General features: G+C 53.0%; 8 protein-coding genes across 8 annotated transcripts; 1 reads left to right on the forward strand and 7 right to left on the reverse strand.

The window, feature by feature from the left end:
* Nucleotides 1-664: 664 nt before the first annotated feature.
* Nucleotides 665-2319, reverse strand: PG997_010977 (3-hydroxybenzoate 6-hydroxylase; the record flags this gene model as incomplete). Its single annotated transcript, XM_066815292.1, has 3 exons — nucleotides 665-1174; nucleotides 1235-1651; nucleotides 1678-2319. 3 exons carry the CDS (start codon nucleotides 2317-2319, stop codon nucleotides 665-667), a joined length of 1569 nt encoding a protein of 522 aa, XP_066664582.1.
* Nucleotides 2320-6461: 4142 nt separating this feature from the next.
* On the reverse strand, nucleotides 6462-10314 carry PG997_010978 (uncharacterized protein; the record flags this gene model as incomplete). The annotated part of the gene is made up of 4 exons (XM_066815293.1): nucleotides 6462-7154; nucleotides 7448-9225; nucleotides 9337-9437; nucleotides 9482-10314. The coding sequence occupies 4 exons, from the start codon at nucleotides 10312-10314 to the stop codon at nucleotides 6462-6464; spliced, it is 3405 nt and encodes a 1134-aa protein (XP_066664583.1).
* A 1072-nt stretch (nucleotides 10315-11386) lies between these two features.
* Nucleotides 11387-13552, reverse strand: PG997_010979 (uncharacterized protein; the record flags this gene model as incomplete). Its single annotated transcript, XM_066815294.1, has 4 exons — nucleotides 11387-12196; nucleotides 12267-12882; nucleotides 13010-13118; nucleotides 13462-13552. 4 exons carry the CDS (start codon nucleotides 13550-13552, stop codon nucleotides 11387-11389), a joined length of 1626 nt encoding a protein of 541 aa, XP_066664584.1.
* A 956-nt stretch (nucleotides 13553-14508) lies between these two features.
* PG997_010980 (uncharacterized protein) lies at nucleotides 14509-16751 on the reverse strand (the record flags this gene model as incomplete). The annotated part of the gene is made up of 2 exons (XM_066815295.1): nucleotides 14509-15048; nucleotides 15111-16751. The coding sequence occupies 2 exons, from the start codon at nucleotides 16749-16751 to the stop codon at nucleotides 14509-14511; spliced, it is 2181 nt and encodes a 726-aa protein (XP_066664585.1).
* Nucleotides 16752-17794: 1043 nt separating this feature from the next.
* Nucleotides 17795-18715, forward strand: PG997_010981 (uncharacterized protein; the record flags this gene model as incomplete). The annotated part of the gene is made up of 2 exons (XM_066815296.1): nucleotides 17795-17820; nucleotides 18103-18715. 2 exons carry the CDS (start codon nucleotides 17795-17797, stop codon nucleotides 18713-18715), a joined length of 639 nt encoding a protein of 212 aa, XP_066664586.1.
* Nucleotides 18716-19247: 532 nt separating this feature from the next.
* Nucleotides 19248-19665, reverse strand: PG997_010982 (uncharacterized protein; the record flags this gene model as incomplete). The annotated part of the gene is given in 2 exon segments (XM_066815297.1): nucleotides 19248-19635; nucleotides 19646-19665. 2 exon segments carry the CDS (start codon nucleotides 19663-19665, stop codon nucleotides 19248-19250), a joined length of 408 nt encoding a protein of 135 aa, XP_066664587.1.
* Nucleotides 19666-20263: 598 nt separating this feature from the next.
* Nucleotides 20264-22059, reverse strand: PG997_010983 (Cytochrome P450; the record flags this gene model as incomplete). Its single annotated transcript, XM_066815298.1, has 5 exons — nucleotides 20264-20632; nucleotides 20717-21118; nucleotides 21216-21539; nucleotides 21614-21750; nucleotides 21819-22059. The coding sequence occupies 5 exons, from the start codon at nucleotides 22057-22059 to the stop codon at nucleotides 20264-20266; spliced, it is 1473 nt and encodes a 490-aa protein (XP_066664588.1).
* A 1689-nt stretch (nucleotides 22060-23748) lies between these two features.
* On the reverse strand, nucleotides 23749-25314 carry PG997_010984 (uncharacterized protein; the record flags this gene model as incomplete). Its single annotated transcript, XM_066815299.1, has 5 exons — nucleotides 23749-23916; nucleotides 23965-24140; nucleotides 24425-24617; nucleotides 24727-24766; nucleotides 25202-25314. 5 exons carry the CDS (start codon nucleotides 25312-25314, stop codon nucleotides 23749-23751), a joined length of 690 nt encoding a protein of 229 aa, XP_066664589.1.
* Between the last annotated feature and the right edge of the window lie 1217 nt (nucleotides 25315-26531).

Genomic DNA, 26531 nt, shown 5'->3' on the forward strand with positions numbered 1-26531 from the left:
CCTCCCCGGAACGTCATATCAGACAAAAAATGAAGTCATCGCGAACCAATCGTTTGCATCCCCGCATCCAAAGTTTATTACGTTTACCATCGCTAAGCGCAGCTTAACCTTCAACGCACCCGGGAGAAATGCCAGTAGGCTACAAATGAGCTGGCAATGCAGCAGCATACCGATGGTATCTCGGATTCCAACTTGGTCTTGGCATGCAAGCAGCCCGCTGCCTACTGAAGCGGTGATTGGATACCGCTGGCTCGGGTCAAGCTGCAGGATCGTGCGGCAGGTGAAATCTGTAATCGGCAATCGACTGTGCCGCATCGGAGGGATGCGACCTGCGTGCAAGCAATGTGACATTCCGTTTCAGAACTATCGGATCGTGAGATGCAACAGGTCCTGAAAAAGGGGCTGATCTAGGAATATCAATAAATCTCTGACTTTAGCTAACCCGAATCCCACCCAACAAACAGCCAACACCTGAGCTATGCTCCTCGCAGGGCTATGCAAGGAAAAAGGAACGAAAATCTAAACATCCGGGTATCATCTCCTTAGTAATAAACCCCAGTAACTAGGAATAGAAAAAGAGCGCGTTTTTGTGGCCGACCTCTCAAGGTCTCGGCTCGACTTGAGACAGCACTTGTTAAGTCCCCATTCGTAAGCCAGTATCATCTTACCACTTGGAGTCCTCGGCAATGAACTGTTCCATCGTGTCCACTGCAGCATTCTGCAGTCCCACGACATGCAGATTGTGGACCGCAGGCCACCTTTGCCGCAACCGCTCTGCTATACTAACAGGGTCGAAATCCCGTGAAAGCCCGCCGCTGCCGCGTCCCAGAAGAGTGTTCATTACATCCGACGTGGCCTCCACGACCTGATCGGCACGTGGCCGACACACCGCGTCGTAGGCCTGAAGTGCGTAATAGGGCAGCGACGCCTCGACATCGTGGCCGCTCTTGGTGAAACCCCGTATCCCTACTCCGGAGGATGCCGAGTATCCCAGCAGCGTCGACAGCACCATAGCCTGTTCGAGCGATAGACTGGCTGAGGCGCCGTGGTACGGGCTCGCGGCGTGCGCGGCGCCGCCCAGGAGGCAGACGCGCCTCCGGGCATAGGTTTGGGTAGGCACATGTTGCATTTGCACAATACCAGCGATCTGGATGGTGTACACACTTTGGACGAGCTGAATTACTTCGTGTTAGCTTTGAGATCACTCATGTAACACAATTTTCAAGAAACTTACTTTCACCATCCCTTGGCAAACAGGGGATTTGTTTTGCGCAAAGGTCGCCTCAAACTCCTCGGGCGTGAACAGCTTCGCCCAAGCAGGCCCGGCAGCAGCGGGGCCACCTGGATTTGAGCCTCGTCGGCTGTCCACTGGAGGAGGTGGTAATAAAGCCGAGAGGGAGATCTGGATGTCGCGGCCGTGGTTGAGAAAATCGTGCTGCATGAAAATGCCGTCGCCGATCCAGCCCGCCCGGCAGGGGCTCTGCGGGTCTAGGTACGCCGGGCCCATGGCCTGCTGTGCGCGCGCGAGTGGGACTTGCAGGGGAGGGTCCAGCTTCCCGCGGAGACGGGCTTGTGCGCCGGATCCTTTTCCCCAGTCTCTGTTGAAGTCTGGCCCGACCCTTGCCCGGAAACCACGAACGACCGCGCCAGGCTGTGGGTCCCGTCCGCGCCAATTACGACGTCGTACCGCCTCCTCGTCCCATCAACGAATTCGAGGAACGCGGCGCCGCCGCCGCCATCCGTTTCCGACGTTCCACTGACCGAGGCAATGTGTGTGTTGGTGTGCAGCAGGTAAGGCGGAACGTCGGCAAGGATCTCATCCATGAGGGCCTGACGACTCACGGTCCGACGACCCGGAATAGGCAGACCTGAGACATCGATGCCGCGGTGGGCTGTGGTCGCAGTGCCAACACAAAGTGCCACGGAGCTGTAAACTGCACCAGCGCGGTCGAGACAGGCATCCAGCGCCGGATCCAGGGCGCGCAGAACCTCTTGGTGGGCTTCGCTGAGGTCCAGCGCTGGGCCCTCGTCACGAAACTGTGGGCGTGCGTCGTACAAATCCGCAGCGATGTGAGGATAGCGTAGGAGACCGCGCAGGAGGCAAGCACTGCCAAGACTGCCTCCGATGATGGCCACGCGGATCACGTGCGCCGATGAGGAGGTGGAGGATGCGTGGTCCGACATGTTGTCGAAGTCGGAGAGGCCAAGGAAGGGCGACGAGTAAGGGGATGGGTCGTCGTTGCCGCAGACTTGCTGGCTGCTCCAAGGATCACTGATGGATGTCCATACGGACGGCGATGATATCTGAGGGGTGCCCATTGTTTTGTGTGTGGTGTGTAGTGTTGCTAGATGAAGGAGTATTATATAATATCGGAGTAGTGGCTGGCTGTAGTATATACGGAGCTGAAAGAAAGTTTCTGCCTTCGAGCTCCTACCAATAACAGGTCATGGATCTGATCCTTGGATCTGAATAATCTCGTGGCTTGGATGGAATCTGTTTCGTCTCACACACCAGCGTGTGGGATATCAGCCGTCCTAGGGGTATTAGTCGCACAAGAAAAGCTCAACGTAATAGGTGGTGGGGTCTGTTAAGTCAGTCAACGGAGAAAATAGTATACAAAGAAGACAGGTTATGTCATGATTATGGGAAAAAAAGTGACCCGGTCCACAGGTTTTCTCAATCCTCCCAGGTAGAGAGATAAAAGTTAATATACCGAGTCGGTATTCAGGGGGTGTTCCCGACCGGGCCCGTAGATTTGGGGAACGCGAGGTACTCTGCATTGTGAGGAGTCTCGATAGCATGACATAGCAAAGCTTGGCTTTGCACTTGGCATAAGGCTGATGGAGAATGGCCTGGCTGCGCAGGCTGAAGCTGATTGGTGAGGTTTACGCTGATGGAGGGTAGCAGTGCATTTCGCTGCCATGCCATGTGCGTAGTGCGGAGACACGCAAATACCGGAACGGGGTTTGTCGGGCTTGCTTAACAAATTCGTTCTCTCTTTTCCACGAGCGAGTCCACTTGACCTGCATCGTACTTTCGTGCTAGCTTGCAATTCATTCTGACGTTCTGGCAGAAGTCTGGAGTACTGGCAGTGCAGGTCCAAGAGCTAGGCAGGGGTATGGGCCGGGCCAGAAACTAGTTCGGTCGTAGTATACACACTAAGCGGGTTCCAACAGCTATTTTGGTCCTGGCAGCGTCGTTCGAAGTGCCCGCCAGAGTCTCCGAGGCCATGATGATGGAATGCAACCTGAGGCGGGTTGACCTTGAGCCATCGAGCCGTTCATCTAGGCCATTGGCGCAGCCCTTGTCATCGCTTTCCGCAATTCGACTAGACTGAGACCGGCGCGGAAGAACGGGATTGGCCCAGTCCGGGATGGCTTGCAGAATGAGGGGCTAAGTGTGGACGAGCAGAAGACATGCACCATGCCCATGCCATGCACAGTACCATGCAGTCAGCAGCAGTGTAAAAGCTGAAGGTCGGGGACGGTGTGGGCCAGCGGATTAGATTCAAACGACCCATGTCGGTCGAACAACATCTCTCGCCGCAATCCGGCGGGCTCGGCAGCTGTGGAAATTGGCAGCATTCGTGCGGTTAACTGTTAGCCTTGCTTGTCGTCCGTCCCGGAATCTTGCAATGAGTTCATCTACCCTTGGGGGCCAATTGAAGAAACAGCGTCCATCAAGCTGAGACAGAGAGTCGGTGCCTGCTATTGGTTCGTGGCGCATGGCATGGGTTCAACGTTCAACGCTCCCTCCGAAGGATCAGACGATTACTAGGCCTTACCACATTGCTGGAAAGCGCAAACGCAGGCACCGAGATAACTCTAAAATAGCTGATGATGGCCCGAATAACCTTAATTCCAGCCATGCATCAGATCAGCTTGGGCAGTGGCGTCCAGAAGCCTGCTGAACGATGCTGCTCCCTTCTTTCCTCATTCCCGTTTCTCACGCTGCTGTGCCACCGGGACTGGGACTGAATGCTGACTGCTGACTGCATCACCACCTACCTCTCTACACGTGCTGCGCTGCACCTCTGCGATTACTAAACTTGAATATATAGGTACCTAAGCAGTGGATGAAGGAACTGTAGCTTCCAAGGAGTGAAGCGGCTGCCCCGCTGCTCAGCGGCCCCACCATAGATTTTCGGTCGATTGAACCGAGATGGATCATTAGGCAGCGAGATTTCCATTGCTTATCAGGTAATCGGGGCGAACCTCCTAATCAAACTGAAATTTGGTTTGTTCTAAAAGTAAACATCCTGGAATTCTGGCGCCTAGGAGGAATATTCCTGGTTTTATGCTTCATGATGCGAATGAGAAACGGCAACATACAGTAAGCTGCGCTGGGTCGCATGGGTTTGCTCGGCAGCGAAAGAAAGAGGAAAGAGCAACTGGTGCTGTTGACATATCATTTTTCAACAGCGACACAGCTGAACCCTCCCCCAATCGTCGGAATACATCCCATGTGGTATTTGATCGATTTGGCACTTTTGGATCTTGGCGACTCGGGCGTTCCCCGAAGCTCTATCTGCTTTGCAACCCCAAGAATGGCGATTCGTGTGTTTTGTCGTTGCTAATCGAGCGACGGGCTCAATCAGGCCACACGGCGTGACAGTCAGGCGCAATCACCGTATGTCGGGAATTACTCGATGAGGTGCAGGATAAGATCGGGAGTGCCATATGTCAGCCCGACACCCCGTCATTTGTCATCACCGCAATGTTGGCAAAAGAGTTGAGCACTGCCTTGTGGATGCCGGGATATCTTGTTGACGCGGTTCAGCACCCATACAACCACAACAAGCTTGGGACCGAATGATGGGTGGCATTCCAGAGAACGGACCAGTTTCGTTCCCAGTCGCTGCTAGTTTCGTTTGCTGCTGAGAGAATTGCGGCGCGATACGCCTGCTTAGAGTCTGGGTCTCCACGAGTTGCATCAGACAGACCGCTAAGGCTTGGCGGGTGAGGTGAAAGTTTCAACTGCATGCCTCGTTAATTGTTCCAATTCGCATCGAGGATCGCAGGTACTGTTAGCCTGCACCTGCGATGCCGGGGAATCAACTCTCTACGCCAATGTTTAATCTGCCAACTGAAGACTGGTTTCCATGCAATTGGGGAGGCTTTTGGATTTGGAAAATACATTCACATGGTCGTCTTGCTTTTGGTTGGGAGGAAGAACCCCCAACCCCCCTACCTTCCTATGGTTAGGCCTGCTGGTCCATTTTGGTGGGTTTTTGGGCCCCTAATTGCTCGCCCTAGCAGCAGACTTACAGCAGCCAGCAAGCCAAACATGTTGTACACCGCCGCACAACGGTTTCGAGACCATTGCACCTCTTGCTAATCATCGCAATCTATATTAAAAAGGCTTTGGGCTGAGTGAGAATTCAGTCAAGAATTCCTTCTATCCTATATCAGCCTACTTGATGGCGGACCAGGGGACGTGTGTCTATGCCGCAATCCCAGTCCGCTGTCAACGCTCCTGTCGCCCTAGTCCTCTGCTGAGTATGCCAATATGGCGACAAAACCTCGGGGCTTTGATATGTTTCCCTTCTTCGTCGCACTCTATTCGTGTACAGATTGATCCTGATCACCAGTGGTCTGGCCTAGAAGAAATACCCCCAATGTGCTGCCGAACTCGCGAGCTAGTAGTTTCACCAGCAATTGACTGCTCTTATGCGACCTTTCATGTTGCTCGCGCCTTCGCACGTGTGGTCGTATGTACCTCGATGTAAATTCTCTACTACTGATGGCGATGCCCTCGACAGGACAGGTATCTTCTCGCCCGTGGTCTATCATCCCCCAATTGTTTCCCTTACCCCAGTCCCCGACCGTCTTCGAAGCACCGAAGTCGCATCGAGAGCCTGAGATGATAGATAGTCTGGGTATTAGATCTTTCCCTGTCAACCGCCCTTCTACTTCGATTTAGCCCCAACACCTCGCAAGCTTGGAAAAGCCTCTAACCATATCGCCATCTCCGGGAAAATGGCAAGGGTAAATGCTCAAAACACCATGAGACGTCTCAACTCAACAACACGACCACGCTTGAATGAATACGCTTGTGATTGGTCTTCGTCACACGATCATTTTGGCCCATCAGGAAGGATCGATTGGCTAAGATGGCGGCGGCTGCGCATACAGACACCCATCATCACTGCAGCCGCATAAACAAGAGCTCAGCCAGTAACGGTATCATCTAGATGCAGCATTGTAATCAAAGCTGGAATAGCATTTATTACCTTACAATAGCCAATATGAACAGATCAAGTTCCTGTGACTTGGGTATATAAACCCGGTGACTATCTCCTGCTCAAGTGAGTTCATTCTCGGCATTCTTCCCACCCTATCCTCACCACATCGCCCCTGATCTTGTATTCGTATCATTCTTTTGGCTGGTCCATCCCTTTCTGTTTACATATTTATCCAATCTCGTACCGTTTACCTACGCTCAACATCCAGTTTATATCTCAAGACTTGTATACATACCCTCCAACATGAAGTTCATCCAAGTCCTTGCCCTCGCGGCTGCCGCTTCGGCCATCGCCATTGAGCCTCGCCAGTAAGCCAACTTGTCTCAAATCCCATCTCGATACTGACATGCGGTCCAGCCACAAGGGTGTTACCCAGAACAACGGGGGTGCCAACCCGGCCGGCCAGGGTGGTGCCGCCCAAAACAACGGCGGGGCTGCTCCGAACGGACAGGCAGGAGGTGCCACCCAGGGGGCCAGGGAGGAGGCGCTGCCCAGAACAACAACAACGGGTTCAACCCGAACAATGGCGCCGCTCAAAATGGGCAGGGAAGGGCCACCCAGAACAACAACGGAGCCGGCCAGAACGGTCAGGGCGGAGGGGCCCCTCAGAACAACGGCGGTGCTGTTCAGACCGGTCAGGGAGGAGGTGCAATCCAGGGAGGCCAGGGAAGCCAGGCAGGGGGTGCCAACCAGAACAACAACGGTGCCGCTCAGAACGGCAACTGAAGGCAAACAAAGGCAACCTCGGAAACGCGAATTGGGCGCATCAGTACGCGATGGGGTGGCCTCTTCCTGGCTCTTATCATGTACAACCCTTTCTTTGCTTGTGCTGTGTTGTGATGGTGGCAAGGGGTGAAAGAGTGGTGATATGATTGGTAGGAGCGCCATTCTAGTTTTACGCTTCGGAAGCTTTGAAGCCAATTAGACTCAAGAGGTCATTTGTAGGAGTTTCCGTATATATGTGTGGGAAAGAGAGAGTGTATTTGGGCAGGTGAGAGGAACAAACCAAACCCGGTAACAAAGAAACACAGGCGACTAATGAGATGATTCATTGCCTCATGTAACCTCGATGGTCCCGTCCGCTCGAACAACGTGAGCTGCTCAGGGCTACGTTCATGAATTGTTCTCCAAAGAGTGTGTTCGTACCAGTATTATCTCCCCGAGCCCCCGAACGCCCGCGACAGCCGACTCGTCCAGCTGACCTGCCCTTGGTGCCGGCGTCGGATCTCCGCAAGCTCGGCCACGCCGTCGACGCCGAAGATGGGCCGGAAGACGGACCCGAAGTTGGCCTTGCAGAGGCTGATCTCCTCGTCCGGGCCCAGGGGCACGCTGAGCCCGTGCTCGAACAGGACTTTGGCGACCTCAAACACATTTTGGTTCGAGCCGTAAACGTCGGCCTTGCCGCCGACCTCAGTGAGCCCCACGATGGTTTTGTTGTCCCACCGGGCCTTGTAGAAGCGGTCGAGGAACGCGAGGCCCAGCTTTTGGTCCCGCGGGTCGCAGCCGAGCTCCATCAGTGTCCGCACCGTCGACGGGCTCATGGGCACCGGTAGGATCTTGGCGGTAGCGGTGACAGAGCCAGTAGGTTGTTCTTCAGCCGCCCCCGCCCTGATGTCCATGTAGTTGTGCCTAGATCCCGCTGAGGGGGCGCCTGAAGGGGAGGGCGGGACCGCTTGCAAGCAACGCGGTTCTAAGGCGAGTAAGAGAGTCAGCACCTCGTAGTCGAAGTAGCCCCCTTCGGCTTTTCCCGGCTTCCAATTGCGACGCAGGTAACCGTGAAGGTTCAAGAAGGCTGCCCATGGAGTCAGCATCAGGCCTGCTGGGTAGGGACTAAGGTATCGAGTAAGCCGGTGAGGGACAATCCGCTGCGGCCAGGTCTGCTCACAAAGCGTAACCATGGTATCAAAGAAGCTTTCTATGACTTGGTCATTGATGAGATCCTCGTGTCGCATCACGTGTGACCAGAACCAGTACAAGACGAGGCTCATCTTGTATTCCTCAGGCTGTCGGTATCTTTGTACCAATACTTTCACTTCTTCTGGTAAGTCGTCTACCGGCTTTGCTGTTGGAGAAAAGAAGAGCTTGATCGGGTAAGTCTTGAAAAGCCATAGTATACACTTGGATATAGATCCTTCGGGCGAAAAGTCTCCGCCGGCCTTCTCCCGGAGTGACCTGTGGTAGTTATCCCGGAAGAAATCCCGAACAGTCCGGTGTAGCAGACTGATATGGAAGTGATGGACAGAGGCTGGGTGAAAGGCTTCGTTTCTCCGTGGCTGTAGAAGGTCCTTGCATCTATCATCGAGCCGGATTATCGCAATTCGTTGGGATTCGGCAATGTATTCAGGCAAATGTCTAATCCACTCTGGATTTCGCGCCAAGAGTCGCTGGTTTGCCGCATAGAAGGGATTTCGAACTTCCGCTTCGAGGCAGTTGTAAGCCATAAGCGGCAAAGGATCTTCGTCGTGTTCCTCAAGATAGAGAGCCACCAAGAACAGCCTGGCAGTTTGTTGGCGATATATAGCATCGATTCTGTCGAATATGCGCCGGAAGTATTCGTCCAGCGAAGGTGGCAGTTCAGTCACCCTCCGTTGCAGGTGCTCAAAAGGTTCCTGAGACTGTATATCTCTCAGGAGGCTGCGAACTACTAAGAACACCCAAAGAAAGACTCCTCGTGCCTGGCTTGAGATTTGGGTTATAATCCAGTGGCATCTTGGGTCCTCGTCCACACTACGCTGGAAGGAGCGGTTTGATAGCAGTTCGTATCGAATGTAATCGGAGATATCCTTGTTCGTGAGAGAATCGAGGGTCAGCCCAGGACAGTTTGCATATGCCTCACGGAAGCGATTCCATGGCCGACTGGAGAGACAAATTTTGATATTGGGAGAGGCCAACAGCTCGGCTATCGTGGAAATGATATCGGTTTCGTTCCCCTCGTACTCGTCCAGGCCGTCGATGAAGAAGCAGAATCTTGTATGATCACCTGCACGTTCCGAGACCGTTCTAAAAGCCTCCGCAGCTCATGGACGGTCCAGGGCTCGCTGGTCCGGCGAGTGGAGAAGATAGCGGCAGCCAGGGACAAGTCGGCGCGGACCAGCTGGAAAAGGAGGCTTTGTAGGAGACCCAGTTGCGACCTTTGCATCCACGTCCCGAGGGCCCAGAAGAAGAAGTTCACCGTTACTAGCCGTTTCTTTCCTGCCCAGAGTCTCAGCAAAGCGTCGGTGGAACTGTGTTCGTACAGGTATTTCATCAATGTCGATTTGCCACTTCCAGCCAGCCCGTGAATCCAGAAGTAGCCGTCGCCACTTTCAAGCCACTGTGGAAACTGAGTAGAAGTGTGATCGAAAGCCCATTTGAAGGTGACTTTGTGAGCCGGGTTGATGTCCGAATAGCGCTGCTTTATATCCTGGAATAGCAGGCTCTCCAGTTGGTTCTGGTAGTATTGCATGCTCCGTATCTCACCCAGAAACAGCTTGACCAACTCGGCTACATATTTCTCAGTTCGAAGCTGGCCTTTGAGAGTATGAGCCGCACTTTCCAGTAGGTTGTCCTGTGTGCTATTCATGTTCTCGGTTTTGAGATCAAGACTCTCAATGGCCAACATGACACTGGACCATCGATCCTCGTTCTCGAGGCCGGCCTGCCGATGTAGGACCTTCTCGAATCTCGTCCGGAGTCTCTCATCAATCCGGTTTAGACGGGTAACCAAATCTCGAACCTCATTCTTCTTGGTGTGGCTATGCCACGAGATGCGCACGCTGTCGAGTGTTCGGGACTTGGCACCGTCTCTCCTGGCGAACTTGGCCGCCAGGGCATCCAGCTCGGAGGCTATCGCGTTGCATTCATCCGAGTATTCGCAAATGGCCAGCTCATCTTCCGAGAGAGTGCCCTGGGGTAACTTGGAGACATCTGCCCCAGTTTGTTTGATGTCGTCCAGCAGTAGCCTGATCTCCTTCGTCTGCAGGTTGTCGACGCACTGGTACACATCTTTGGCGGTCAATGCGATCTTGACTCCGGTCTCGACAAACTGGAAAATGTTGGCCACAAGGCCAAGAAGCGCGCACTCTGCCATGTCGACAAGCAGCTTGGAAGGTGAGGCCACAAGATTTCGGATTTCTCTCGTCAATGCTGACTGAAAACAGGCTGATCATCGGTTGGTCAGCTATTTGTCTGCGGGGGCGGTGCATAACATGTTCCGTTTTTGGCCCCCAATCGAGTACAGGCTTTTCAGCCTGCTTGTCAGCCCCGGCAGGCTGTGTGTAACTGTGGCTTTGGCGTCAAAGACATCGCACTTCAGGCTGGCACCTTACACGGGGAACGACAAGGGAATACTTGTATCAATGTCATAGTGGCCGTCATTGGAAACAGCTCACTACTTAAGGATGCAGATAGCGGCTTAGCCCCGATCTTAGGAAGTAATGTAGTTGACGATCTGTGTCAACGTAGTCGGATGTTTAGGCAGAAAACACGCTTACGCCCAACGTCTAGCGCCGCTCACTATGAATTCAAAGTACCCAACTCAGCCCCTGACGAGTTGGAGCAAGGGGGCGGAGTATGGGCGTTTGCATCAAAGACAATAGCAAATCACAATGGCCTCTTGATTCCAAGTTAGTAACAGCTCACTACCACTGGTTTCTTTACCTTATATTATGTGCACATACGGGTCAAGGGCAGTGCGTTCGTACTACAACAGGGGTGCGAAATGCTTTGAGGTAAATCAGAACCTGGGTATCACCATCAATGCCCGTCACATGAGATAACTTTCATCGAAACTATTTGCTGGAATATTACTATTGCCATAGCCTCCGCCCATTTATATTGAAAAAAAGAAAATTATATAAAATACACTGCAAGATCCAAAGTCGGAACAATTGAAGTTCATCGGGTCTCGAAGAAACTACGTTGCCACCTTCCACTAGGTTCGTGAGATGAAATAGAGAATGTACTGATCACTCTTCCTCCTTACCATCAACCAGCCCTTAAGCTATTCCGCTTGTGGTCTTTGGTGTAGACATAATCTCGTCGCCGGTCTCTCAACCAAGGTACCAGATATCTCAACCCAATGAGCAGCCAAGGAATTGCCGTAAGTGGGAAGGGAGTAGGGAGAAAAAAGTCAAGCAAGTAACAACATATAGCAACCAAGGTTACTGTCGACCAAAGACACGTCCGTGCTTGATAGCCCAAGCACGGTATGATGTGCCGAGCAGATAAAGCACTAAGATCCCGTTGAAGGCCCAGAAGATAAGTAAAATAATAACGCCAAAGTCTTCGCCGAAAAGCCTGCCGAACATGCTGATGACCACGAAAGGCACACCAAAGACAACCAAAGTCACCCTCCAATATACGACGTACTTGGCTGAGAGTACCACAAGTTTCCTCAGAGTCCATCCAATGGTGAGGGTCAAAGGGAGCGTTGCCAGGATGCAGAGGGATGCTACTGCAAATGTTGTCCAGCCATGGGTCAATGGGCCATTCATCGCAATGGATGAGATAAGAGCCTGAGATGGCTTCAGCACTTCAGGTTGTAACCCGCTCAAAGACTGGTTGGTGAAATCGGAAAAGCCCTGAAGGCCTTCTGGAGTCGGAGTTTTGATATTCATCCCGAAGATGCTGGTTGTAAACGAGAGAGGCAGAAAGATGCCCGCTAATAGGGTTAGTCGGAAGCCTGTCATATCCGATGATAGTTGGAAATACTGGCGGAGCATATCCTTTTCGTGCCGGATACTGGAACGCAACTTCTCCAGCTCCTCATCAAGATACCGGAGGTCGCCTTTCAGCACCTCCAGCCTTGATTCATCGGTCGGTGCTATCTGGCTCTCTTGGGCCCACTTGCGCAAAGTATCGAGGACCTCAAGCCCATGCTGCACACCTTGGTGGGCCACTTTGCAACAATCATCCAAATGCATGAGGAACCTCATCTTACTGGTTGATGGGTTCTGGCGGCCAAGACGGTTCTACTATGCCATTAGCAACAAAACAAGATCTAGAGCTGGGCCATTCAAGAACGCATAACATTTCTGAAACTTCGTTGTGACATATATCCAAGAACTCGGATGTATCTGTAATCATAAGCTCGAAGACCATACATATCGAGACCAAGGCCTCGTATAGGGGTGACCATTCAATACAATCGGCTGTTGCAGCACCGGAATGATATGCTGTAGCCTTCTCCGTCGTTTCCCCACGGATTTTGGTGAAACCTTGATTGCTGCGGGATGAGCGGAAAGAGATGATGAGCCTTAATGGTTGCTGCGTCAGGTCACTGGGACGAAGTATGATCTTGGCATACTCCACTTCGGGCATGGTCTTGTGGTACTCCCAAATGTACATAATCAGATCCGATTCGAATTTTGTGACTTGCCGCCTCCAGGTAAGAAGTATTTCATAGTCTCCGCGAGAGGGATCAAGGTTTCCCGGTAGGGTGCTGTCATGGCCCCAGAGAATCGTTCCGGAAGAGTCGATGGGCTCTTTTGAGGCTTTACTTAGTCTCAGAGAGGAGGCCCAAGGGGTCTTGAGCGGTGGAAGGAACGATCCAAAGGACTTGACGCAGCTGTTTCGGGCATAATCTCGATTCTCCAGCAGTGTGCTACAGTGGCGAGGATAATTCGAACCGGGACCTGGTAAATTTTCCCGAGCCGTCCTGAGACTGTCGTTGAGAAATAGTGCCAAGAGGAAAATAGGAATCTCGTTACTTCGGCCTCCGGTGACTCAGTCAAAGATCTATTGGCCATCAGACACATCCACTATAGCTAATAGAGTGGACATACACGAGCTGGAGAGTGTGGTGCTGCTGGGTTTCTAAATTGAGTGCGATGCGACAAACCCATTCGTAAAAGGAGTCTTCGGGCCGAACAAGCGTAGCCCCATTCTGGTTCACTGTACGATGGACATCGATCAGTATAAGATGCCATCAACCACGGCTTTGTCAATATAGTGAATCACTAAGCACCTGTTGAAGTACCGGGTTTGGTAATGATCCAATAAGAAAACAACTCATCGCAAGAATGTTTTCCATCTGTCGCAGATTGCGGTCTCAACCATGAAAACCACTTTGGGTTTTTTTTCGGTCGGTGTTCAGCACTACGGTGTTTGATACGTGCGTAATCCCGCTGAAGAAGGCGGGCTGGGGAGCAAAATTTTTCTTTAGAGCTGGTGCGCAGTCGGCTAGCTAATATATGTTGTATCTTGTCATGCGACTGATCGTCGCTGGCGCTAAGACTATGTTGAATAGGCTGCTGGTGTCTGTCGGTTCCAGGTTGCAATGTCGGATTGCGCTGGGAGAACTCGACAAGCGGGATGCTGTCACTCATTCCGACGGTGGGTTTAAGTCCTATCAAGAAAGAGAACTTGAGGTATGACTGACTTCCCTTTTGTGTTTTTCTGAGGCCGAGACTGCGAGAACTTCAGGATAATCGAAAAGAAAAGGGGGGGGAGATCGAGCTGTCAGAGAGTTATGTGGCAAACAATTCGGCAATTTCTTCCTTGATTGCACGCTGCAAGTGAGTAGCCTTGTGGCTTGAATCAAGAGTATTCCAGCCTATCGATTCAGCCTTCATGGCCTTCAAAGCCCATGTCCGGTTACACGGCGGATGGAATATGATTTTTCAGCCAATAGTTCTGCTTCAAAAACGAAGGACGATTTACTTTGCGTCAGCATGGACTTGGCAATTTATGAGAAACGGGTAAGCCGGCTGGAACGGAAACCGGTGAGTGACCGTGTAACAATATGTCATGGCCTGCCTGACTTCTGGACATGATTACAGACAACACGTGACCATCAATGGTATACGGAATTTCGTTACTCCTGTGGTACAACACCACCTTACTTTCTCGGGTGGGTTGGGCTTTAGCCCATAATAGGATTGATACCTATATAGCCTGCATCTGCCCACGAACTTCTGGTGAATGTAAGTAGCCAACGGGTTGCATGATCAGAAGGACCTAGCCCCCCTACCCCCGGACCCACAGCCGAAATAACCATATATTGTGCCAATAGGGGTCGCCAAGCCACCACATCGACTTGAGGGAATCGTTCATGACGAGGATGCTAAACGAAGAAGTTGGATAAGTGGTAGAGTGTGATAATTATGGTCCGCACTTTACAAAATGGACCCTCGCGGTCTGCCCCATCGTTGTCGTCGTCAAGTTCAAAGTTACGGTGCCAAGCCATGCTTGACAGTAGCCTTGACAGGGTCATAATATCTACCCAACCGTCCCGTTCGGGCTTACCTAACAAAAAGGGCCATCTCGAATAAGCTAGCCTGCATCACTCCATGACAACAAAGCTAACCCTTTCATCATGCTTCGCAAGCCTAGCATTGGCTCTCTCGGCCTTTTCATTCATGCTCTTGACCGAGTCAGCCTGAAAGCGACACTGTCTCGCTGTCGTCTTTTCCGTTTCCTCTCCCTTCAACTTGTCATTCTTATCCCTCGGGCCATCCGATGCCGCCGCCGCCATCTCAACGTAGACGTCATGAAAAAGCAGCGCCAGGCTGCTCGACTTCCAAACCCGCGCCCCCTTTTCCCGGCTGCGCAGGATCGCGGCGCACAGCAGCGCCAAGGTGGCGACCAGCACCACCAGCGGCAGCGTCAGGAACGCCCAGCGCACTTCGATGTACGTCTCCTGACGCCACGCCTTGCCGTTCCAATTCGCTTGGGCCTCGGCATCACCACCGCCGGAGCTGTCCAGATTGTCGTTATTGCGCACGTACTCCGACAGCCTGCGCGCCGCACGGGCGAACGAAGCGACGGGCGTTTTGGCCGCAGTCATGGCACCGGCGGCACCACTGCCAGCAACAGCAGCAGCCTGGCTTTCTCCGTGGCTGTTGATGTTGACGTCGAAGAGCGCGTCGGTGAGGCCATACATACCCTCCTCCGTCTCGGGAAAGCGTCGCCGAAGTTCTCGTTACCAGCCAGTGATGTTGCACGGTACGTCTGCGTCATCAGGTCCGTCAGGTTATTGGCCACCGTCTGGCTGACGGTAAAAGTGCCATTACCCGGAAAGGGGGCGCTCTCCTGCTTGCTGACGACCTGGAGTACGTCGCTCCAGTCGGATCGGTTCGGCGTGGGGTAAAACCGGTCCAGCCCGACATTGCTGTATAGGTGACGCAGCGGTGCCGACGAGGTCGGAACGCCGCCGTTGGCCATTGTCCCATTCACGATGCTCGGGTTGCTCCACACTTGTCCGCAGGGGTGCAGCCCGCAGCCCATGATCCGCGGCGCCAGCAGGGCTGGCGTCACTTTGGGTAAGGGGTGGGTGCGGGAGTCGAAGAAGGTGGAGTAGGACAGCACGGTGGTAAACCAGTAATCAACGTCGGGCGAGATCATTCCTCCGAGCACATTCTTGGCGGAGTAGTTCTCGTAGCCCTGCTGTGGCAGAAGCTTGATCTTGGTCCATTGGCTGGAGTGCTCGGCTTCTTGTCCGTTTGCTGCCGGAAATGACATGGTCTGCATGTACATGGGTATTGTGATGTTGCCACCTACGGTGTAGTTGCAGTTGGTAGTCTCGAATGTCCATAGGTCGGATTGGGATGGTGTCTTGGGACCTGGGGTAGTAGAGCACTTGTCGTCAGCCTTCGAGGTTAAGTCCCGGCAGGTGCTACAAACGCCGAGCGTGGTGATGGTGGGCCAGCTGCAGGACGATTCGGTGCACGTATAGTTCGTGATTTGCGGGTTTCGGTAGACTCCGCCGAGAATCGCCCCCTGAACAGAGGTCAAGTCCAGATCTCGCCAGTTTTGCGTAGACTTGAAGATGGCCTTCCCGTCTTTGGCCGGGATGGTCCGGCTGGGAAAGGACATAACCTGCTGTACAAAGGGGTCAAGAGCAAGAGTAGCAACTGTGATAACCGCTCCTGCTATGGCGATAAGGTTGAAGCGCTTCCCCTTCATCATAGCCGTGAGAAGCTTGATAGATCCCCAGGGCCCGCGCCCGGCCTCCTGTATCTCCTCCACGCACATGAGCGGTGTTGCCTTCTGCTCGAACTGTATCCACATAGACTGCGCGATGGCGCCGGTGAGGACTGTCATGGTTGCGGACTTCGAAAGCGTGATGAAGACGGAGATCAGCGAGTTGGGCTGAATGGGAAAGTCCCAGTCGTCTAGTGACTTGCCATTCTCAACTGCCAGAATCACTATGACGGCCGTCATAGACGCGAAACTCATGGAGATGGTTGCCAATTCCCAGAGCCACCAGTAGTCTTGGACGACGTGCCAAAGGTGGCAGCTCATATTATAGAGGTCGACGGGCCGGAAGGAGAGACGCAACCCCGAGCAGATCTGTTCCCATAGTCGCAGTCGGGGTGAGGTGTCATGGGTAGAATTGGTCTCGAGGTCATCGTCTTTAGACCCGGTTTTGGCGGTATTTGGTTGAGTAACATTGTCGTTGTCTTGGCCACTGGGCTCCTCATCGTCTTCGATGAGGGTCGTAGCGCTCGTGTCGCTAAATCCAGAATTCACTGGCGTGATCCAAGGCTGCACTGGAGGTCCTTGCTCTTCATTGGTCGAAGGCATTATCAATCCTTTTAGTATAAAGGCGATAGAAAAGGTGTATGGATTTCAGTTCATATCAGAGATTCCATCTCAGTTGTGCCTAGAATGGGGGTGAAATATGTGTTATCCCATTAGGCTGCGCAATACAAGAACCATGTTAGACTGTCGCCAGTACTTAGACCAGGAGCTCGTTAGCATGGGGTGATTTCTACTATTTCCAGAGCCTTGAAAAGAGGCAGCCGGCTCTCATACAGCACATGTAGCCAAAGAAGTACGGCTATGGGATGCGGTTTTCCAGCAATCAAACCGTGTCCAAGGCTTCTCAGCTCAAGCGAGAGTGTGAATATTCTGGGGAGCAACGAGGACCTGTCCTTCAATTTGTTTAATAAAATACGAGCCCTTTCGAAGACCTCGTATTATTCTTCCAATTTCTTCTTGCGTCCTTTGGAATTTGATTGGTAGTTGTCTATTCCGGAAATACCAAGTATGCAGCGTGATTCGTGGTCTGACACGCAGCGGGGATTGAATCGGATCCAATATTCTTTTACAGCACCCCAACTACCGTACGTCTCGGTACATACACTACAAATTGCTTCTAATCTTAGGACTTTTTCAGGATCCTCGACCGAACCTGGCCCCTGTAAGCACCGCCTGTAACGGTGCACTCGGCAGTGTTGGACGCGCTAATCAGCCAATGAAATCTGGGGAAGTAGAGTGCTTATGTCCTGTAGTGGGATGATCGTCCCTGAGGTAAGGTGATCGTTGGAGCTGAAAAGAAAGTAAGTTGGGGTCCAGGACGGAACAACAGGAATCAGAAATAGGAGCCTCCAACCTTGGGGTTCGGCTGCCTCTCCTGGTCGTGGGGGTTTGGGATCCCGTAATCGAATATGGCCTGATAGCTTCGACCAGGTTTGCCATTCTATGGCCATGATTGGAACGTTGCCGCTACAATCCTTGATAGATGTGTCAGAAATAGACCAGGCTGGGCTAGCTGTTATTGGAGTGATACGCTTTAAAGGGTGAGCTTCGTCAGCAATATTCCCCGTCGCGCCGCAAAAGGAAGCATGCTGCGACTAAGGACACTGGAAAGGTAAGAGTCTTGTTGGCGATTCAGACAATCATAGCTGCTTCAGAGCCTTGCTAACTAACATCGCTCAGAAATATCGGCAGTGCCATCACAAGAACGACGCAGCGAGTTGATCGACACGAGTCCCTCCAGTCTCACAGGACATAAAAGGGGGTAACGGGCCCGTCGAGTCGAAGCCGTCCAAATTGAACCTACATACCACGCTCCAATCCCCTATCCACCATGTCCTCCTCACCTCCCACCATGACCCCCGCAGCAGCGGCATTGTCTCGGCCACCGCCGCAGCCACAACCCCAACGCCTCCTCCTCCTCCCCCCACCGTCCCCTTCCCCACCGTATCCCCACGTCCTTGGGCCTCTGGACCACCCCGTCCAACTGGGACCACAAGACCCGCGTCTACCTCGACGAGGCCCCGGGCTACCTGCAGCTGCCCGCGTGCGCCGTGACGCCCATCAGCACCATCGTGCGCGACATGTCCAAGGGCTGCGGCGACGGCGGCCGCCTCACGTCCTACACGTGCTTCTGCACCGACAGCTACCGCAAGGCGCGCTGGGACATCTCGACCGAGATCGCGGCCAGCTGCAGCAGAGACGCTGCTGCTTCTGCTTCTTCGGGTCGGACAATGGCGGCCGTGAGGGTCGTCGACGCGGGCCCAGTTACGGCTACATCGGCGGCGGCGGCGGGGCCGTCCACGACAGTCGGGGCAGCAGGGACTTCGTCAAACTCGGGATTATCGCCTCCTCAGGCCGCTGTGCAGTCGGCCTTGGACGTCTTCGAGGCGTACTGTCACATCGGCATCGGTCACGGGATCTACCAGACCACGAGCGAGCCGAGTTCTGGTGAGTCGAGTCGGTATTTGCTTTTCCGCATTCCTCTCTTTAGGGGATTACTGGGCTAACGCCTCCGCCACGTTTTCATCTACTAGCTACTACCAGCGTTCCCAGCGAAGGTATCAGGGCTGTGCCAGCACCCTCGCTGTCGTCCGTGTCTTCCTTTCGGCTTGGATTAGTACTCCTCTTGTCAGTATTTCTAATAATGGTGCTTGAGTGATGAATGGAGATTTCGAGATACTGGGAACCGCGAGGGATGGACGTTCTGAGGCAGTTGATGCCTCCGAGATGTCACCAGAATATGACAGCTGTGGAAATAGGCAGGTCCTAGTGTAGAATGAGTAGGGTATATTAAGAATTAATATAAGAGATAACACTATCCAAACCCAATCGTATAGATTTTGAAACAGACGCAGAGGGGTATCAAAGGCAGTCTTACACCTTCCCCTAGGCCAAAATAATAGTACACTTCCTCCGGAGTGCCATCAGTATAACTTCCCACCTCCACCAGTCCATCCGCATTATTATGCCCCATGCTAATGATCAAACTCCGCGTAGATGATGTGCAGCCATACGGAGCGTGTCTTCGGTGTGTCGGCTTTATTCAGAGTGGTTTTGAGCCACGACAGGGATCGTAATGGTCGCCATAATCTGCACCACCTGCACCTCTCCCTCCCGCACCTCGTCGTTGACGGCCTCGAGCACGGCGTTCCTCAGCAGCCCGCTGTTCTTGGGCACACGGAGGTCGCCCAGGGCAAACGTGGCGTCGTTGATGGCGACCTGGCCCGCGGCGCCGGTGGTGTTGGTCGGGATCGTCTCGAGCAGGGACTGCTGGAGGTTGTCCACGAAGCGCTCCACGCCCACGACGTCGATCGCAGGGACGGGCACCGTAATATTGGGGACCACCAGCTGGCGCGCAGCGTGGTTGGCGGGGACGGGAGCGGGCGCCACGATGGTGGCCAGGGCCAAGAGGGGCGGCGCCGGCTGACTTAAGAGACTTCAGGTCGAAGGACTGCATGGTGAAATTTGATGTCGATGTCAAGGCTTTTGATGTTGTGATGTGTGTCTAGGTGTTTGCTTAATATGATGTCTGAGAGGGAAAAAGTTGAAACAAATGAGGAAGGGCTGCACTTATAGGTTTCTCTGATTCCCTGAAGCTTTGGTTGGTCCATGGGAGGAAGTGGCCTTGCTGGCACGTTCTAGTGGAACGTTTAGAGATTCTGGGCCGAGCAAGATGATAATTTGAGTTTATTCAAATTTGACGGTGTGATATCGGCCTCACTGGCGTGTACGCATTTTATTCGTTGATATTGGATTGTCGACTTTCCTCACAATACTCGTTATGAAGCAGACATGGCATTGGACAGCTTGAGATGTATCCTGGTTCAAATCAAGTATTTCTTTATTTACACGGTATACTCCACAGTGAAAGATCGAGCACTCCATCTCCGTTATACCGTGGCCATAACTCCTGGAAATTGACGAGTACATTGACATCACGCTCTGGTTCCACATTCGTCAACAACCCCATCTGACCCAAGCAACCTTGGCAGCTTCAAACCCTATCTCGCCCAACCCCAGCCCCCCTTTTCCCCTTTCCCCAATTAGTCCACACTTCAGTAGTAGTTCAACCCAGTGCCATTGATGCCGTTGCCCGCCGACATGACCATGACCTCGAGCCCCTTGCCCTTGGGGAAGCCGGAGAAGAACTCGTGGTAGATCTTCCAGTCCTCGTCGCGCGTGTCGTGCATGCGCATGCGGAACGGGCAGCTCGGGCTGAACAGCCGCGCCACCGTCATGTACGTGTCGATGGTCGCCAGCTCCATGCCCAGGCACAGCCGCATCCCCCGGCCCCACGGCAGCAGATACCGGTTCAGCCGCCTTCGCTCCGCGGGGTCGATCCATCGCTCAGGTCGGAACTCGGCAGGGCTGTCGAAGATGGCGGGGTCGTTGTGCACGTCTTGGACGCAGGTCGAGATCGTGGTCTGGAGAGAGTCAGATGTTTATTTTTGGGGGATAGGACAAGAAGGAAGAAAAAGGGAAAGGAAAGGAAAGGAAAGGAAACTTACGCCTTTGGGAATGACATAACTGCCATACGTCAGATCTTGGTCTGGGCACACTCTAGGCAGGCGCGTCGGCGTGGGGTTGGCCAGGCGCAGGCCCTCGTTAACGACGCCCGTGATGTAAGGCAGCTCGCGGATGTCTGAGTACTGCAGCGCGGCGCCACCCTTGGCCTTCTCGGCCTGTCTAAGCTCCTCGCGCAGCTTCTCCATCTTTTCCGGGTGGTTGAGGATGTATGCTGTGATGGCGACCAACAAGCTGCCCGTTGTCTCGGTTCCCGCCATGATGACGCTGCGCGTCTCTGAGAACAGCCGCGGGAAGGTCTTCTCGTGGGCCGGCAGGTTTGATGCCATAAGGGTCTGCACCACATCGGGGTTCGTGCCGGGGCCGCTTCGGGCTTGTCCATTGATCTTCGCACGCAAGACTGCATGGTCTGTTTACATGGTGTCAGATTCTGTCATATTGGTATTTGGCAAAAGGGGGTACAAAGTGTGAGTCTTGTCTTACCTCCATCAACCACTTGACTCTACCAAAGGCTGGGTTCATCTTCCTAGCAAATCGCTCGGGCATGCTGTGCAAGACGGGCAACAGTAAGCCGTAAGCATGGCGACTGAACGTGCTGACCTTGACGACGGTACGAACACTCAGGTTGAACTCGTGATCAAAAGTGGGTTCGTCCAAGTTACCAAAGGGCTTGCCAAAGGCAAAACCGGTGGCGACGTCAGTGGCAAGGCAGCGGTACGCATCGCTCAAGCTGACGACGCGGCCCTCGAGGGCGTGGACGCGGTCGACGAGCTTGTCGATGAGCGACGTGACCATGGGGATGTACTTCTGGATGTTGGAGGAGGCGAAGTAGGTGTTGAGGGCCCGCGGCGCAGCTGGTGCAGCTCGTGCGACTCGGCGACGTTGGTGCTGGGGAACTTGCCGAAGAAGCGGAAGTAGAACCACTTGGGCTTGGACGCCTTGGACGAGTACTTGTACACGTCGTTCCACTGCGAGTCCGAGATGTGGACCTCGCGGGGGTTGATGCGGACGATGGGGCCTAGGGACGAGGGAATTTGGGTAAGATGGACGTTATCGTATAGATGCCAGGGATAGAATTGAGCTTACCATATTGGCGATGCATCTTCTCAACCTCGACCCAGTATCGGCCTCCGCCCTCCTTGAAGCATTGGTAGTATGCTTCATAGAGCCCTGTGCAGGCCGCAATCTTGGGACCTGGGAATCTCGCCAGCGGATCAAATGTCAATCTGTAGAAGATGACGGCCAGGTATGTTGCGGCCGGGACCAGCAAAAGGGTCACCCAGGAGGGCGCCAACACTGCCGGGAAGAAGACGTCCAGCACACCCATGATGTGAAGATGGTCTGCCGAGTGATGTAGGGAGTGGCCAAGAGTTAGCCAAAATAAAACCTGTTCTTGGTCTTCCGGGGCAGCATATATACGCAAGAGCACTGTTTGCAGACACTCATTAGGTGAAAACCGTTTGATGAGGCCAACCGTGCCCAACGAAACGGCCAACTTGCGTTCGTGGCAAGATGTCTGGCACTTCTAGGGCTCCGGGGGGTCTTATCCCACGAGCAGGAGCCATCCTTAAATTCAAGCTCTCGAGATCGGCGCGGCCGGGCCCGTTGTGTAGTGTGATGTGTGCCGATCCCATATCTTCATAGTGCTAGGGCCGGGAACGACTGCCTTAAGCATCTGCATGTCTCACAACCGTCAGAACGTACTCAGGCGGAAGCCACGACTGTCTCGTCCCCACACCTGAGTCCGTCGGTCACGGCTCCTCTTTCCTTGAGAGAGGAAGGAAAATATCATTTTGTGGGACTTGAAGAATCGGTAGACGCATCAGTGGAAAGCCCACACGCGCTCACGTTATGAGTGTCTCACTCTGCCAGAGAGCGAGCAATGGGATATTAGGTAACTAGGCCCAAACCGTCGTGCCATTTAATCGTTTGATGAAGATTGTCAACGAATATCTGCCCAAGGGCTGGTAAAATCTACCGTGACGATAGTTCGCTGATAATGTGTGCGGCTTAATGGAATACAACATGCGGAAGTGTTACATCTTCCCATTCTTAGATATCAACAAAACAGCAGGAGTTGGATTCAATCCTGATGGATCATAATTCTCTCCCAAACTTCAGTTTCCTTCCGAGACTGTAGGAACGTTTCTATGGGTGCACTTCCAGCTTCGATATCATACTGGCAGGTCAGGTAACTCATGAAGGCTGCTTCGAGGTCGCATCACTCGACGCCCCCCTCCATGTTTTCCCTGCACGGCTCGCAGCGATTAGACGTTGAGACACCAACCGCACGCAGTTCTATATGCATGCATGTCTCAGCCAAGGCCGTCAAAAGAATGACCTATCAACGAATGCGGACTGTTCGCTGCACCTCTAAGCTCAAGCGGCCAATCCCAATGCGACGCAGCTCCAATTCACCACATGCAGAAAGTTTCGTTCTCAGCAAGGGAGTAATCAAACCGATGCCGGGCGAATGCCGATATATAGGTCGAATAGAGAGCAGACAGTAAAATTCCCTGGATTTTCCTTGATCACAAATGACGACATTGCGCTTCAAGGGCCATTGGCAGAAATCCACAAAGGGTCCTGCCAAGAAGAACATGTCGATTTGGGGAATCCCCGCACCGCATCCAACCCCTGGACGAACATGGAGCTACTCCAAATTTCTCCGCATCGCATGGCCCAATTCGCAATTGAGAGCGTCGTCGCCGAGCTTCGAATCTGGAAATACGGAGGCCTGCTCCGATGAGGACAGGTCAACAGAAAGACCAAGTCTGCCAGTCTTATTAAAGGGCCAAAGTTAAGACGTGATGCAGTTCCCGAGTTGTTTCTGTTTATGTTTTGTTGCTGTTAATTCTAGTCCATAGGTTTTGCCCCCTTTTTAAGTCTTTGTTCCACCACCACCACCACGCAGCAATCGATCATCGTGAAACTCAATCGAACCCAAGCGGCAACACAGGCCACCGACACTATGGCCGCCAAATTAGCTACCGCCCTCCTCCTCTACTCCTTGTCCCTATTCAGCAGTCCCGTCACGGCGCAAGAGAGCATTAACGTCGGTTTCGGAGACCCCAACAAAGCAACCGAGCGACCAGGCGGCCCCGGCGCCACCACGGCGACCAAGGACTTCCGCTGGAAGAACCCCTTCTCTGACGATGCCGCCGCCGCTTCCAACCTCCTCCTCCTAAAGCCGTCCTGCAGCGCCACCCGCTCCTTCAAGGCGCACCAGTACCTGCTCGACGACCTCAAGGAGGCCCCGCCGCTCGGCCTCGGCCCCTACGCCGACCGTCTCAAGGCCTTCTTCCAGGGCCGCGAGTACCCGGGCAGCTGGGACGGCCTGGACCCGCACGGCTACGACCGCAACGTCGTGCTCATGGAGTGGGACGACGTGCCCGAGGCGGTGCGCGGCTGGATCGACGAGCAGGCCAAGCAGAAGAAGACGAAAAGCACGGATGAAGAGAAGAAAAAGGAGGACCTATCGGGCAAGGGCCTCTTCGCCGTATACCGCAAGGCGCGCGCGCCCAAGGAGCACAAGGTCATCATCTTTGCGCCGGGTGCCATCTACGAGACGCTACCGCTTTGGGTGGCCGAGGGCAGTGATTGCGAGAGTAAGTGGTTTTCTTTCAACTTTTCCGTATCGAGATGGGAAACCCAATTATGAGGAGAGAGAGGTGCTAATGAGGCAAACCTACCTAGATACCCTGCGCGATCTGTCCAAGTACACCCCCCGAAGCGGCGGACGGCGCCGTCGTGGGCTGGGTCACGGAGCACACAACGCCGAACCGGGCGAAGAAGGAGCGCGAGATGCAGTTCACGATCCGGGTGGAGAGCTTGAAACTGGCCGACGTGGCAGCTGAGAGCAGCAGCAGCAGTGTCAGGGATGAGCTGTGAGATGTCACATGGCTTTGCTTGAAGATCTGTTTAGTCTAGAGGAGCTGGAAGAACGAAATCGCTTGGATATTAGACTTTGGCCGTTTCCAGGTTCCAGATGTACAGTGTAGATATAGCAAAACCAACTCCATGCTTGTTCACATCTGAAGACAGTCCAGAATTAGGACACCAAATTGATCCGAATAGACCACCCGGGTAATATACTTCGCGACGATTTGTGAATAGCCCCCACCAGTAGGAAAATGAGGTTATGGATCCCGGCCCTTTGCCTCGCATTTCCGCCAAATGTCCACAAAGGGACTGCCCCTCCTCGACGTTTTTCTAAATGTCCTTGCAGCATTTCCACGTCAGACCCTCAAGCTCGCAAACGTGATAAGGGCAAGAGTTCTGGCAGGCATAGAAAATCACATAGCGTTGACAGACTTGTCTAGTAGCACCGAGCATGGCGCCCAATCGTCAGCACGTCCGGTCCGTTTTGATAGACTTATGTCTTGGAATAGGGGAGACGGTGGCAGATGAGAGGTTGTGAGTTGTGCGGAACAATAACCAGTAGAAAGTGGACGGAAAAGAATACATACCCTCGTTGGTCAAGGAAGGTTTCACTGCTGTTGCCAGGGATAGGCGTGGCAACAGCGGCTCCCAGGGCCAGGATGGACATGGTCAGGGCACGAGATACGGTCAAGAATTGCATTGTGTCGTTTTCGCTTTTTCCTTCTTTATTTCGGTCGAATAAGCAACTGGTGAGCGGATGTGCTGGTGGATAGATGTGGTTCGTACATGCTGGTGAAAGGACTACGAGAAAGGGATCGAATGTAGCTTTTCATATGCAGGCTTTGTGGCCACTACCGGAGAGCAAGAAGTTGATCATTCTCCGTAAAATGTATGAGTTTATTACTGGCACTCTTCCGGATAGAAAGCATTTAATTTGGAGTATTCTGTTATACTGTTCTGGTTGCTTGGATGGTTTGAACCCGTATTTAACTCACGCGCTTCAAATACACCCTATACATGCACCTGGCATACGAAGCATTTCATGTACTTTGAATGGATACGCATTACTACATCGCTAATAGAAGTAGAGAGTGACCGAATTAAAACCAATCTAGAGAGAAAGAGAAGAGATAGCAAGCACTTACTGCCTGGCTGGAGCAAAACCTGCGGCGGCGGTTGGTGTATCAACAGCAACACCGAAGGCCAAGGTCATGGCCATGACACGGATTGGGTTGATAGATAAATAAATATATGCTGGGATCCAATGAGAGAGAAAGAGAGGAATTGGTACGTTTTGTAGATGTGTGTCGCACCCGTCGAATACGGACTTATTCCAGAATAAAGATGTAGATAAAGAGACAACAGTACCGTAAGTACATGAAGGATGGAAGAGCACTGACGTGCCAGTGTAATACGCCGCCAAGCCAAGCCGACGGGCTTAAAAGCCTTCCCGTGTGACCTAAGTACTTGGAGATGGAAGAACGAACTAATTGAGAAAGAAAGAGACCGATCAAGCTTTGCATTGAACCTACTCCAGCGAAAAACGCACTCGCAGTAAGCAAAATTATAATTCCATGGGCTCTTCAACCGTACTGCTTCGCCTACATCATGCGAATCGGCACAGGCATAATGGTGTGCGTGGTATGTCACGAATGAAAGGCCTCACCTGCTTGACCGGCTTGAGTTCAACCCTTGCGTACTTCCCTATGTTCTGTAAAGCTACATCACTGCTCTCACTTCACGACAGGGTAGCGACACAGAGCCAGACCCCAAGGGCGAACATCGATCAACCAACCAAAGCGAACATTTATAAGAAAAGATCTCAATTCAAACCGCTGCCGTGCTTCTGTAACTACTTATTTTTTGTTCGTATCCTCAAAGCAGAAAAGGGAACGCTGATATATGATGGTGATGATG

Source organism: Apiospora hydei (assembly GCF_038363865.1).
Source record: "Apiospora hydei strain CBS 114990 chromosome Unknown utg000008l_segment0_segment0, whole genome shotgun sequence".
NCBI lineage: Eukaryota > Fungi > Ascomycota > Sordariomycetes > Amphisphaeriales > Apiosporaceae > Apiospora > Apiospora hydei.